At 46.1% G+C, this 15,364-nt stretch overlaps 1 protein-coding gene across 1 annotated transcript in view; it reads left to right on the top strand.

The window, feature by feature from the left end:
• The first annotated feature begins 8,337 nt into the window (after positions 1 to 8,337).
• vax1 (ventral anterior homeobox 1) overlaps positions 8,338 to 15,364 on the top strand; it is a 7,231-nt gene continuing 204 nt past the window's right edge. Inside the window, exons 1-3 of the mRNA XM_086160886.1 lie at positions 8,338 to 9,520; positions 10,714 to 10,901; positions 14,791 to 15,364. The exon at positions 14,791 to 15,364 is cut by the window's right edge and continues 204 nt beyond it. Of these exons, the coding sequence (XP_086017012.1) occupies positions 9,307 to 9,520; positions 10,714 to 10,901; positions 14,791 to 15,336 (948 nt within the window). The 5' untranslated portion in view covers positions 8,338 to 9,306 and the 3' untranslated portion in view covers positions 15,337 to 15,364. The remainder of the gene's footprint in view (positions 9,521 to 10,713; positions 10,902 to 14,790) is intronic.

Here is a 15,364-nt window from a genome sequence, read left to right as displayed (position 1 = left end):
TCCATGGAGCTCCATGTTTCATATTGGAGTTTTAGTCAGCGTTGTTTCCAAACAGGTTTTTAAGGCCGACCAATTGAATACACAACCGGGGGAAATGTTCAAAACAACTGTAATCAAACAGCCTCCGAGAATATTTGATTGTGATTGGCTGCGATGTGGGATTGAACTAATAGTGTTGTATATATTCATCTATTCATCCGTCCATCCATTCATCTGTCTCTGTTATTCATTCGTCTGTTCATTTTCGATACTGCTGGAGCCTATCTCAGCTGTATTTCGGCGAGATTCACCCTGGCCTGGCCGCCAGTCCACCGCAGGGCCACGTGCAGAGACAAACAACTCTCATTTCCACCTCATATAGAGATGTACAACTACTCATCCTCTCATCACACCTCTGGAAAATGTATGAATGAACGTCCTGTGGGAGGAAACCACAGAACCCCTAGCAAACCCACACAGACACGGGGAGAACAAGCAAACTCCACACAGAAAGGCCAAATGAATTCAAGTGGATGCGCTCTAGCCAGGTCTCAAGACCAAAGATGTTATTTTATCACATGGGATGTTCGGGTGCTGGTGTAGATGTGACCCAGATCCTGGTCCGGCTCGGTTATCGCAGCAGTATTGATAATGCGCATACCGTGAAAATAATGAAGTGTAAAAGAGACAACCAAGCGTGTGAAAGCTACTTGGTCAGGGGGAAAATGTTGTTAAAGATGCAGAAAGAAGTTCACTCTGTTGTCAAAACAGCCAGGGATGGAGGTGAAGCAAGTCAGATCAGGAATTCAGCAAACAGAGTCCGACGTAAAACGCCGCTCCTCGATACAGCCTCGACTCATTGTGTCATTTGCTTTCTGTCACAGTTTGCTTCCACGCCGGAGCTGCTGCATTATGTTGGGAGTAAGCGTTCTGAAAAAGTTTATATTATGGGACGCTTGCTTTGAGTAAAGTGTTTAAAGACATTTCTGACATTGAAAAACCCAGCAGCTGAAAGGATTACATGTCACTCACTCCATGTGATTCTTACAAGGTAGAATTGGGATGTGTGTGTTGGGCGTGGGGTTGTGTTTTCTGTGCATGCACCTCTGGGAAAAAGACTTCCCGATAGAGAACCTTCAAGTTGCATTTCTTCCTCTGGTGGTTGAACTCTGGCGGGTATCTATCATCTGTCATCTATCATTTGTCAGGAAGCAGAGCCTGAGTTTTAAGGATCAATAAGAAAGAGAACGAAAGAAACAAACAAACCCTTAATAACTTAGAACGATGCAATTAATGGCGACACCGCGTGCATAGCTAACATAATGTGGCCTAACTATTGACTTGTGTCAATAGTTACCATTCATTTGTCCAATTATGCATTCATTCGTTCATTATCTACACCGCTTATTCTGCACTGAGTGGGGCCAGAGCCTATCTGAGCTGTCTGAGCTGGGCGAGAGGTGGGGGTCACCCTGGTCCGGTCGCCAGTCAATCCCAGGGTCACGAATATATACATCCAACAAATCACTCACTCATTGACTCGTGTCAAACCGACTTACAACCATTCACTCTCTCATTTGCACATAATATAGAATTATACAGCCGTTCACTAAATTCACACATCATATTGAGACAACAGTTCAGCCTCTCATTCACTGTAGAGCTGGAAGTAGTGATGCAGAATTCCAACAAGGAACCTGTCTTTGCGGCAAAGAGGATGGTAATCAGGATGTGTGAGAACAGAACGGATACTGTAGCCAGCAGTGAAAAATATTCTTGCGTACGCAACGTAGCAGGATGTAGTAGATGTGTAAGATGTGTAAGACGCAGCTGTGTGAATGCGGCTGATGTGGGATACAACCTTGTCTCTGATCCACTTCCATTGAACTCAAGGGCGCTTTGGCATCGGCCTTCGTCCCCCCACCCCCCATCACCCATGGATCCGCGGGGGAGGGAATACAGATACTCCTTTATTTGTAGTTACTCTGGTGCTGAGCGTCCTTCCACGCACAAACACACACAGAAAGGAAAAAAAAAAAAACATAGCTTAGCGCCAGTCAAACAATCAAATGAACCGCTTGTGAATCCCACCATTATTATAGTCATCATTACAACACAACACAAGGCTTTGGCGATATCCTTTGAAACGCCAAACTGTCTGTGTGTGTGTGTTTGGTTTTCATTATTTTCAAAAACAGCAGTTGATTTATCTTATCTTCTCTGATCCCTGAGTGGCGGGGTCAGGAATCCGCTCACACCTGGGGGACAGAAGGGCTGTGGCCACGATTTCACCCTTATTCATGTCAAGTGGAAAACATCGGGATTTATTTATAATCTCCCATCTGTGGCGCATCCCCAGTTAACAGCGCATATAGAAGTACGCTCATCGCGCTGCTATTTCTCGACCCTAATTGCTGCAGATTGCTATTTTATACTCCGTGCTGGAGCTCTCATGTTGGCCTGTGCGAGGTGGGTTGTTGTTGCAGGGCGCCAGCCTCGCCGAGCCTTGATGTCTCGAGGGACAACACGGCGACGGAGGATGAATGGCGACATTCAGAGGCCCGCTTTGCACTTACAAATGCGGTGATTATGCTCCGCGGTAAGAGAGCAAGCCGTTCTTGAACCCTCCGTATGGAGAGCTTGTCTATCTCGGTAGCTCGAGAAAAAAAATGTTGAAATATTCATTTAGGCCCCCGGAGCTCCCCCCAACCCCTTTCCGAAAGACGAAAAATATCCGGAGCTTAATAAATATTGAGTGCTTGTAGTTAATGAGGATGTTGTGAAAACAAACTTTGTGACCAATTAAATCCTGTCCGAGCGGTCGACGTCTGCGTGGCGGCCTTTACTCTGAACACTTCTGACAACTGAGCTAATAATTGGGTTTAATTGAGTGTGTGTCGGTTTCTGCTCCTCCGGCCAGATCATTTGTTCTCTGTTAAAACTGTTTTCTGGAGCAACAGCTCCCAACTTTTTACCGATTATATGTGATTTTTTGATGAATCGTAAAAAGAGACCCGCTCAGGGCAACATGTACATTTGGAGAATTAAAAAAAAAACGCAATTTAGCGATCTATGGATAACATGTTCTCGTATGTCTCCTCACGGCCAGAAGATCCCTGGTTCGATTCCGACAGGGGGGCCCTTCTGTGTGGAATCTCCACGCTCTCCCCGTATCTGTGTAGGTTTCGTCTAATTCTAAAATAAAACCTCTGGTTTAGAAAAACGCTGATTCAAAATTTCCACATTGTTCTACTGAATGCCAGCCGTCAATTCTTCATGTCCCAAATGCGTGGAACCATGTATAATGCACCAGCATGCTGTAGTTCACACTGCAAACAGCAGAGGGTGCCAATGTCCTGCAAAACTACAGAATGATCTTTTAAACAAAAAGAACCTTCGAATAAGATTAAAAAAAATGCTATTTCATAACACTTGTTATTCATTTTATCTTATGAAATACAGTAGATTTTATTGATATAGTACTCAATAGTTAATGCCCTCAAATGCTTGTATGTCTAAATAGAAAGACTTTACATTACATTAAATAGTTAAATATGAAATTATTCAGCATTTGGACTTCTCCAGACCGGGAAGAACTCGGGAACTTGGGAAGTACCAAGTAGCCTCGTACATCTCCAGTCCTGTGCCCCCCCTCATAGTACAGTACATAATCATGTACTGGGCTAATCCCTGTGTTTATGTAACCCTACACTGCCCACCCAGAAATATGTCCAGACACGTGTGTGTGCATACATGCACACGTACACATGTATATGCTTACACATGTACATGTATATTCACACTTATGCACATACAGTCTATACTGTATGTGTGTGTGTGTGTATGTGTACAAATGGTCTGAATTTGACTTCCAACGTATCACAGTACCTCAGATTTCCACAGCAGCTCCAGTGTGGCAACAGCAGTGGAACCACACTTGATAATCTAAATGCCATTCCAAAACCCGAAAAGCTGAATCCAACCTCAGCTCTGCGGTCTGTTTGTGCGCGCATGTTTGGCTCAAATGTCACCCATGCGCTCTCATTTTGGTTCATATTCGGCCTTGAGTGCATTCACTCAGGTAAGTGTGTCCACGGGTCCGGCTTTTATTACACGCCCGACTCAAAAAGTCAAGCCACAGCGTGTCCGGCCCACACAGCTCTCACACACCACATCTGAGCCGCTGTTCCAGACCAGACTTTAGCGTTCAGCCGTCGTGTTATTGTTCTCGTTAGAACTGTTTGTGCTGTTTCCTAAAACGTCCCCGCTCACTATTTTGTACACTGTGCACACAAAGGTGCTCGCACTTTGGTTTCACGGGAGGAACCCACACCAACTCCACAGCGCGCTTTCTTTGAGTTTAGCTCAGTCATTAACAGCCGTTTACATTTAGATATTTTCAGTGAGCACGTGTGCGGTCGAGTACGGAAACATCTATGCGCTAATCGACAGTCCCGAGTTCCTCCTCACTGATCGCGTGCTCCCTCTGCCCATCCAAGGCCTCCCCAACAGGGTGGGCACAGCTAGACCATTCTGCCAGTTCAACCTGGTCTCACAGGTAGCTTCAGATTTTCAAGGAGAGCTGACAAAAAAAAAAAAAAAACAATCCCTTTGAGGTAAATGGCTGAACCAACAATTGGTCAGACTCGAGTAAAACACGACGTAGTGGTGACATTAAGAAGGCGTAAAAGACGACATGCTGCCACTCAACGCCACCTGAACTCCAGCGCTTGTCTTTATTTTCCCTACAAAGCTTTAAGAGCTTATTTTTGTTTCACTGGTGAAAGCAGAGCTAACCATTTGGCTGCAGCCGCAGCGGCGAATTCAAACTGTGTTTCCGCGGATTCGTCACAGTACGCTTAACTTTTCCAAAACACCGAAGGCTGTATTTATTGTTCGGATCCATCCGCCCTTCATTCATTGTCTATACCGCTTATCCCGCAGTCAGGGAGCCTATCTCAGCTGTCATTGGGCAAAAGACGGGGTTCACCCAGAACCGGTCACAGATAGAGACCTTCACCCTCTCATTCATACGTCATATAAAGACATACAACGGTCCTATATCATATAGATGCATACAACCGTTCACCCTCTCATTCACACGTCATGTAGTGACATACAACCATTCATCCTTGTACTCAACCTCATATTCACACATATGGACAATTCAGCGTCTCCAATGAACCTCCTGTTTTTGGATCGCGAGAGTCCAAAGTGACTGTGTGGCAGCCAGTGGGAACATAAATAACTGAGATCACTTGTTTCTATGAGATATCCATCTCTCCAACAAAGAGCCCATCCTCTCCGATGTGGTTTGCTACCTCTTTCCCTCTGACTTTTTGCGTTGGTTTTTTTTTTTTTTTTTTTTGAACCAAAATGCACTTAGAGGAGCAGAGAGACTCTTCGTGGCGAGAAGCAGTCGGGAAAAGGGAAGTGTGTATTGTGAGCGCTGCAGTGATCTGATGGATTTGTACGTCAGGCAGTGTCACGTGGCGCCCCTTCACCTAAATGAAGAATACTTACCTGCAGAAACCCCGAACTGATATCCATCCATCCGTCGTCTGCCGCTTATCCTGCACTCTGAGTTGCGGGGGATGCTGGAGTCTATCCCAGCTGTCATCGGGCGACAGGCGGGGTTCACCCTTGCCAGTCAATCGCAGGGCCACATATACAGGCATACATTTTTCCCCATTTTTTTCCAATTAACCTGCATGTTTTTGGACTGTGGTGGGAAACCGGAGAACCCGGAGGAAGCCCATGGAGACACGGGGAGAAAACTCCACGCAGAAAGGTCCCCTTGTTGGAATCCAACTAGGGTCCTTCGAGCTGCCATGCCGAAGCGCTAACCATTGTGCCGCTGTGCCAAGCCCCTGAACTTATATATTTATATAGATTTATTCCGAATATCCCATTTATCACTTTCTAATATGTGAAGCTTATTAGCCTCTACCTGTGTCTGCAAGGGGTTCATAGGTGTCAGTTCTTGATTTCTTTTTTATAAAATTAAATGCATTTCACTGTTGAATTAACATCTCACACGATGTTTTCTCCCAGCTGTACTTAGTATATTACTTCACGTATATTTCAAAATTTTCCGTTTATTCTTAGTAACTTTAACTTATCCATCTCATTCTGTATATATGCATTGTATACACTTAATTCTGTGTATATTTATATGTCCATCTCATTCTGTTTAATGTATTATATCCATCTCATTTTTATAAGTGTGTGTCTATTTATGTGTATATATATATATATATATATATATATATATATCCATGTCTCCCTTTATATATGTATTATATCAGCCCATTTATATACATACATATACATATATAAGGCAAAATGAAAAATGAAATACCAAAGCAAGCGTCAATCAAGTCAAAAAAATATTAGGCGAGGCATAGCATCTGAATAGTAGCGTATGGTTGCTTGAGTATGTTTACCAGCGTGACTGCAGTCATGTTACATTAGCTGTGAATACATAATAGAAGGTATTTGTAATGATGGCGGACAACTAAGTAATAATCAAGCCTTTTCATGAAGTGTCACAATGCTGTGGACGTCTTTGGTGTGACTGATGCGTCGGCGTTTGTTTACGGCCCCGGCCTCCCGTCGGCTCCACCTATAGACCTCTTTCTCCATCAGCTCCAAGCCACAATCCCAACTGCCTTTTTTAAGGAAACATTGTGTGTGTGTGTGTGTGTTTCCGCTGATAAGTGTAATTATTAGGCTTCAACAGTTTCTTACGGTGCGTGTGTGTGTGTGTGTGTGTGTGTGTGTGTGTGTGTGTGTGAACCCCCCAAATCATCGCATATGTCATTCCTTAAATCCGGAATCTTTTGAAACAATATTCCATTCACTTAATAATTATTTCCCATATTAATTTAATTTTTCCGAATAATGGGAAAAATGCCCGTATATACATATATAATATAATTTAAGTTACTCTTTTTATAGAGATTATACTCTCAATTTCCTTGAATTCTCAAAAAAAAGGGCCTCTTATTTCCCCTGCATTCGTTTTCCTCCAGCACATCTTGAGGCCCGGCCATGATTTCCTGCCGCGACTGGCTGCCGATGGCAAAAAAAAAAGACATGAAATGAAAATAAAATAAATACATCATTTGTTTTCATCTGTACAATCTTGCGAGTTTCAGTTTTGTAGGGATGACAAGTGTGGAGGGAGATTTTTAAAAAAAAAAAAAGGGAGGCACAACGGCGTTATTGTGCTTTTGTGTCCTCGACGCCATTGTGACCGCGGCGTGGCCAACAGGTTGAAGGCTGCGACGATTAATAAGTTTACACTCCGAAAGACGAATATTCTGCTTTAAGCCTGCCGCTCACACGCCGGAATCCCTGCGCAAATTGCCAAATACCTCGCACGCTGACACGGCGCTATATTTTTGAATATGACCGTCGGCTATTGTGCGGGACCACGATGCTGCGTCCTCCTCCTATTTCCCAGGCTGAGCCTCCGCGCCGGCGGCTCCAGAAGCCCCGGATTCCCTCCAGGCGCTCCCCCACCTTTTTTTTTTTTGCCTCCTTTTACCTTTCTCAAACAATGGATCCCCGCTCCACTCCAAGCGCCCCCCCCCTTCCATCCCCCCCGCCCCCTCAAAACACTCGGTGAATAAAGTTAGTTCAACATGCAGCCCTTAAACCCACCCCAAGACTGCTGCCGGGCAGGCACACTCGCAGAATTGTTTGTTAATAGTCCAATTAGATAATTGCCATCTTTCACTCCTTTCCCTCTCTGTTTCCCATAAAGGCATGAATGGCACTCAGGGAGGGGGGCAGCTTGAAGGGGGCTTCTGGCCAGCTAAGGTGACAAGAAGGACCGGAGAATGTTCCTTGCACTCGGCCACCGGGTTGAATTGAATCTTTGTGGCCTAATCAATGGTCTTATTGGATTACTGGCCACTGCTGTGTTCAGAGATATTGTTGCAGTGACAATTAAAATAGCTAAGAGTTGGTGGTTGGGCGGGCGGTGCGGGTGGGTGGTGGGCTGGATGGCGAGCGGTGCAGAGAGGTAGGGGCCATTCCAGGGGTATGCATGTGTGTGAGAGAGTGTAGGCAGCCTAAGCACTAATGACAAGTTTTGTCCCCCCCCCCCTTCTTTTTTTGTCTTCTACTAATGCGTAGGTTAAGATTATGAGAGCTGAAGTTGGCTTCTGGGATGCGGCCATTCGCTCGGCGGAGGATGTTGCGTCGGTGTCCAGGACGTCGCCGGGGCTGCTAGCGAATGAGCTCAGGACGACGCAGGAAACTTTAACGTGATTTTTTTTTTTTTTTTGCCTCTCTCATAAAAAAAAGGAGATTCAGGGCATTTCGCCGTCCCCGGTTTCGTAAATTTTGATCAAGAAGGTTTCGTTTTTTTGTCTTTTTTTTTTTTTTTTTTTTTTTTCGGCGGGGGTAAACTCTCCCGCCTGCTCGCCCCCCCACCCCACCTCCATCCTCTAACCCCCCCTTGGCTCTCTCCCAGCGTCTCCTGCGGTCTAGCGGCTGAACCGCACAACTACGTTGATTGGCGAGACGGGGGAGCGGAATCAAAGTTCAGCGACATGCCGTGGTAATCGGGCGCTCGGGGGGAAGGAAAAAAAAAATGGCCGTCAGCATTCTCCCGACGGAGGGACCGGGAACCTGGGAACTTTTTTAAGGTGTGGAAGAGAAGGGGGAAAAGAGTCAAGCCCCCCCCCCCCCCCGAGGCTCGGTGGGCTTCGGGAGGCTCGGTGGCGAGACCAGACCAGACCGCCGGCGTCGATCTCCCCGGGCTGGGAGCGGACGAACCGGGGGCGGCGTGGGGGGGAAGGAGGGGACGGGGACGTTCGAACCCCTCCGTCAAGACCTGCTCCGTTTTTCCCCCAAACAGTTTAGTGTATTCATGAGGTTACGCAAATGTGGAGGCAGCGAAATTACCGTAATCAATTGAAACGGCGTGCACGCGTCCGTGGCTCTGATTATTTGGAGATCATCTATCACCCCGGCGTCTATGTGACGAGGAAAGGGGGGCTTCGAATTACTGTCGAGTTTCACTGACAAGTCCGTGATCATTGGGCAAAGGGAGTTTGGTCAGCGATAATAGGGCTCCTCGGTCAGACCGAGGAAGTATTCCAAACATTAGGTGGCTGACTCTGCCCTGCTCAAAGGCGCAGTTTTGAAACCGAAACCCCCGGCGCCGTCCGTCACCTCCCCCCCCCACCACCACCACCACCACCACCGTAATCTTCTCTTTTTTTTTTTTTTTTTTTTAAACTGACAAAAGAGGAGGACACAAAAAAAAAAAAAGAAAAAGGAGGCACAGATCCAAACAAGGATAAAGTGAGCATGGAGATCAGGTACAGCCAGGACACCGAGGGGATGGTGCTGAAGAACGGACTAAAGGAGGCAAAGGATGGGAAGGACTCGCAGGGCGGCTTGTCCAAAGGCTTCCTCAAGGAGCAGCAGGGCTCCTTCTCCCCCTCTGGGACGGTGGAAACCTGCGAGAAAAACAGAGGAGGCGCCGGAGACCCGGACTACTGCCGCAGGATCCTGGTGCGAGGTAAAAAAAAAAAAAAAAAAAAAAAGATCTCGCCGTCTCGCAGCTTTCAGATCAGACGACTCGAGAAAGAGTCGTTGAGACAATACTTCGCCGCTACAACAATAAGTTGTAATGCGAGACTTTTTATTTCTTTATGAGGGGCTTCCAAAAAGTTCCCCCCGGCTAATTCTGTCATTTACCGCCCGTTAGTAAGCTGTTCTAAAATGATCTTCTCCGAAACGGATTATTCATTTTAAACATTTACGGGAAAAAGCAAAAGAATTGGAAAAACAAACAAACAGAATCGGGGGTTTGGATTCGGCGTCTGATCCCTGCTTGTTTTCACCAGATTCGCCGAGGTGGAAATTAAAACTCCGACCTCTAAAACACTGAGGTAATAGGATTTTTTTTTTTCTAACCGGCTCTTTTGTTTTCTTGTTTTTATTTCAGCTTCAATAATTTTTTTTTTTTTTTCCCTGAGATTTAAAATATTTTAATGAAAATGTAACATTTTGTGAAATGCAGCTTTTACACTTTTTGTTCATTTGATTTCCACCATTCTGAATGAGCTTTGGGATGGATGTTTAAAATCTATTATTCCCTTCAAGAAGTTTCGGACGGATGTAATAATAAATGTAACTTTACCTTTAAAAAATCATGATGAAACAGTGACAGTGAAATTAGCTGAAATGGCCTGTTTGGATGTGATTCGGAATATGAATCTGTGATCCTTTTTTGCTTCCTGTCAGCCATAACACATTTACTACCCCTGTTAACATCATTTTGACGTATTTCAAACACGGGAGTCCGTGATTTTCTGTTTTAAATACCCTGCACAATCACATTGCCTCTCAATCTATTTAACATCACCCGCTTTGTTTTATTGTTCGAATTTCCCGTGGTTTTAGAGCGATTGGCTGTAACCCTGTATCATACATGTGCTCATTAACACTTAGCCGGTGTGCACGTTATATCCCTCCTTCAGTTTTAGCAGAAAAAAAAACATTTTTATATTCTTGTTTTTAAATGCTTAAACGGCACATTATTGAATACATTTTTTAATTGAATTATTTATTTTATAAAATGGTTTTAATATAATTCACTACTACCGCCATTACTATCACTGCTCACTATTGTACGAGTGGCATGTATATGGAGCCGGTGTTTCACCCCCTCTGGTTCAGCGTTGCTAACCAAAGAGGTCATGGTTGCAGATGCGAAAGGGTCCATCCGGGAGATTATCCTGCCGAAGGGCCTGGACTTGGACCGGCCCAAGAGAACCCGCACCTCCTTCACTGCGGAGCAGCTCTACCGGCTGGAGATGGAGTTTCAGAGGTGCCAGTACGTCGTCGGGAGGGAACGGACCGAACTGGCCCGCCAGCTCAATCTGTCCGAGACTCAGGTGTGGATAACTGTGAAAACGTCACACACACACACATAAACTGCTGCGTGTAACATAGAATTCCATGTCATTTTGACGTTTGTCTTCATCATTTTTATTTATTTTTTTAACCCCTTATAATTTCAATATATTGCACTTGGAAAACAGCTGCATCACTACATCGTCAGCGTTGGCCTCGGCTATGTCATGCTTGAAATATGAATGTCGTATTTTGAAGCATAATAGTCTTTTTGTATAAAAAGAAATAACCTTATCGAGAGGAATTTCATTAAATGCCTTTCAGATTTTCTTGGCAGAACCACAAAGACGCTAATTTGTCATATGTTATTCTATAAGGGGAAAATAAGGGATATGAAGCGATAGGAAAAAATATTGATACGATATCAACATTTAGGAGGTAAATACACATTGATGGGAGACAATATATACAAATGCACAAATATTGCGGTGCTGGCGATTTGCTTGGATATGTGTGTGTGTGTGAGTCTGTGCCCGCATGCATGCATGCATGTGTGTATGTGTGTGTTTACCGACACGACAGATTTCGCCTTTATTTAGAAATACGGACAGTTGTGTGCTCAACGGGCCACACACCGCGCTCGCTTATTGCGCACGATGGTATTATTTGATGTCGCTGTCGCTGCTCCAGTTTATGTGTGTCGTGTGTGTCGGGGGGGAGCGGAGGAGGGGGTGGGGTCAACGAAAGGTCACGCCGCGGTTGAACTGCATTTGCACTCTATGTTGACATGGGGATTCTGGAGCGAGTCGACCGCTCGCCCCCGCGAGATTTAGACGCGAGGCAAATCCTTCAAAAGCAACGGCTCGTCCTAAGCCGCGCTCTTACTCGCCTGTACGTTTTGTTTCGTGTGCAATGTTGCTAATGGCGCCGCCGCCCTTCATATCTACTGCTAATGTGCCGCCGCTCACTCACGCCGCGGCTGAGGGGAGGCCGACCTTGTGCCGAGGTCGACGGGTCACCGTCGCAAGAGCGATGTCGTAAGATTTCTGCTTTTCTTCTCGCGTGAATACAAAACTAATGAACTGCGTGCGGAGAAGTTGCATCCCTGCCAGAGGTGACGCCATAGAAGCATCCATCCCTTTATTTAAACGGAACAAAGGCCTCATTTTAACCCGTGCCTGCCTTTTTTCAAGAGCAACCTGGTAAAAAAATGAACATTTCCACCCGCTGCTTTTCTCTGAAACCATGGTTTTGGAGCGTAAATGGGCGCCACATGTTCTAAAATAATGATTTATCAGGTTCTGAATCGATTCTCGGGTCTTGAATGACTTGTACGTGTGTGTGTGTGTGTGTGTGTGTGTGTGTGTGTGTGTGGGACAGGCTGGCAAACCGGATGGCGCCGTTGACATCAGGAAGTGTGTCCCATTTCATAACTGGTGATTTCCGGACCCCCCCAGCTGTGTAATTCCTCCCCTTCTTTATCCTCGTCGGAGAGAAACCGGTCTCTTTTCTATTCATCTGCGCGCTCCTCAAAACCTGCTGCTGATTGACGCCGACAGCAGCCGCACGTTCGAAACAAATGGCGGTCGGGGCCGGCGGCTTGATAGCGCGCGTGTGCCCAATCTGGCGGTGTTTCATTAATCGTAAATCTTCTCAGATTACCAGAACAAACAATCTGATGATGCCACTTCCGTATTGTGGCTGTCGGAGGGGGCGGGGGGGGCACATTGTCCGTCCGCGGTGCATGTAGGTTAGCAGGAGCGCTAAACCAGACGGCTGGGAAATGCGCTTTATAGAGCCAGGTCACGGGGGCGGATCCATGAATTAGTTTGTGACATCTCAATGAACTTTGCAAGGGGGGAGGAAGAAAAAAAAATCATAAATCATAAAATACTCTCCCACGTGAACAGCAGTGAAGGAGGAAATGTTTATGTTGGTGAACATCTCATTGTCAGTCGTCATCTTCACTGCTGAAAGGGTTCCTTATGTCACAGCGTCATGCAGTATTTACATACCTCCTCCCAGCGGATAATAGGAAACCCTGCATGTAGTTCAAGTTCAACTCGGAGGTGAAGAGAGAAGGAGGGAGGGAGAAGGAAAACACACACACACACACACACACACACACACACACAAAGAGAAACGTCAGGGAAGATTGCAAGAAACAAAAGAAACATGAGTTTTGACACCTTGCAAATTGGAGAAGCTCAGTTAAACAGACCGCAGCCGGTCGCTGCCGCATTGCATTCTGGGATGTGTGTTCTGGCATCGAGGCCGCCGTGCTCAAGACTCGCGCCAGACATCTTGGGATGTGACGTTTACGTTTTTTAAGCGTGTTAAATTCTGCCGCTGTGAGCGGAGCGTTTAAAAAAACTGACAGTGAGCGGAGGCTTTACCCTGATTGGTCAAATGGAGTGAATGCATGGCAGTGCCTCTTCTGATTGGCTCGTTCGCAGGGTGTGTGTAATTGTTATGATTCCTTTAGCATATTAACTGATTGAATCCATCATATTTTTAATCACCAACACTCCAAAAAACAAGTCTCATAAGCAATAAGAAATCGCGAGATATTTAGATTTTTTTCTGGCCACAAACAATATTTATCCTGATAATATAAAGAGGGAGAAACTCTTGCTAAAGCAAATAAAGAAAAAACAAACAAACTGTTTTCTGGAAGACTCTGTGAATCATCTGCAAAAGGCTGATGAGCTGAAATTGCTGGGGTTTCGCAGCAGGCCCCCTCCCCTGCAGGCTGGGATCACTCGTAGTCCAACAATCATTATGTGGTGTGTGTGTGTGTGTGTGTGTGTCTGTGTGTGTACGGTAAATGCAGTGTGCGATGTGGTGAAACTGCATTTTAAGGTGTTTCTACTCTACAATGCAGCTCGTGGTGCAATTATTTTTCAAATCTTTGAGGGTTAATTGCCATTGGATGATGACGTAAGTCTTCAGAAATATGATTTGCTGCAGGAACGCTTTATTATCTCTTTAAACTTTCTTTCAATGACTGGAATTATTTTTTTTATTTCCTTTCAGTCTTACCATAATTGTCAAGGCTGAAAGCGTCAATGTCATTCCAATATATATATATATACATATACATATATATATGTGTGTGTGTGTGTGTGTGTGTGTGTGTGTATAAACGCACACACACATATATACCAAGCACATGTGCACAAAAACACACACATGCTCATGTTAAAACACAGAGTAGCAACACAGCTAATACAAATCCGCCCTCTCAAAAAAAAGGAAAACCAGGCTTTTGGAAAAAATAAACATCTCAGTTTTAGACGAGATGAAGCACCGGCGTCGGTTCCTCCATCCAGGTTCCTCATCCAGGAGGTCTCGGGGGATCGGCTGCCAAAAATATTGGGGCGGGGGTTGGACGGTCGCTTGAACGATCGGCTTTCAGATGTCCTTCCCACTTGGAGCTCGGCTGTTCAGCAGGGACAAGATTGACACGTCGATAAATGTGAGAATATTGTTATGATATTGCGCTATTTTCCTACAAATAAATCGATGGATGAACGGATGAATCAACTGGTCGTCAAATACATTGATAAATAAGGAAACAATTTAATAGATACCTACAAAATTACATTATTGAATAAATAAGTAATTGACGGACAAATCAATAGATAAATAAAATGAAAAAGCTACTGCGCAATATTTACGGGGGGACGAATGTTTTTGAAAGCGGCCGTTCAAGGAACACACAGCCTTGTCGTGTTGTCGTCATCATCGCAAATACTGCGCGGTGTTTGTCGGCGAGGACGACACCCGCGTTATCACTTCTGTTCTCGCCACGATTGACGGATCCCGCAGAATTCACATTCATTTCAACGGGCGGCCATTACCAACTATAAACCGCTGCGTGCGTTTCATGTCTTTTTGCCCTCCGTGTGTGTTTGCGTGTGTCTCCAGGTAAAGGTTTGGTTCCAGAACCGGCGCACTAAACAGAAGAAGGACCAGGGGAAGGACTCGGAGCTGCGTTCGGTGGTGTCGGAAACGGCGGCCACCTGCAGCGTCCTCAGACTGCTGGAGCAGGGCCGGCTGCTGACTCCCTCGGGCCTGCCGGGCCTCCTGCCCCACTGCGGCAGCGGCACGCTGGGCCCCGCCCTGAGGCCCCCCTCCATGGCCATGGCAAGCAACAGCAGCAGTAGCAGCGGCGGGAGCGGCGGCGGCGGCGGCGGCGCGGCGGGCGGCAGTCCTCCCATACCCGCCGTCAGCAGCTCAGGGACGGTGCAGGGCCTGCAGAGCTCCCCGGCGCCGCACGGCCTCTTCAGCTTCCCCATGCCCTCCTTACTCGGCGGCGTCGCCACCCGCATTTCCTCGAACCCGCTCACCATGGCGGGCTCGCTGGCCGGTAACCTGCAGGAACTGTCCGCCCGCTACCTGAGCTCGTCCGCTTTTGAGCCTTACTCGCGGACCAATGGCAAAGAACCCATGGACAAGAAAATCCTGGAATGATGCCTGGCTTTTCATGGATTCCCCTCCC

The sequence above is a fragment of the Fistularia commersonii genome, chromosome 2, assembly GCF_037954325.1.
Source record: "Fistularia commersonii isolate RoL2024-O1a breed Wild chromosome 2, RoL_Fcom_v1.0, whole genome shotgun sequence".
NCBI classification, from domain to species: Eukaryota; Metazoa; Chordata; class Actinopteri; order Syngnathiformes; family Fistulariidae; genus Fistularia; species Fistularia commersonii.
Note: the sequence above shows the minus strand (reverse complement) of the source record. Positions and strands in the feature narration are given on the sequence as shown.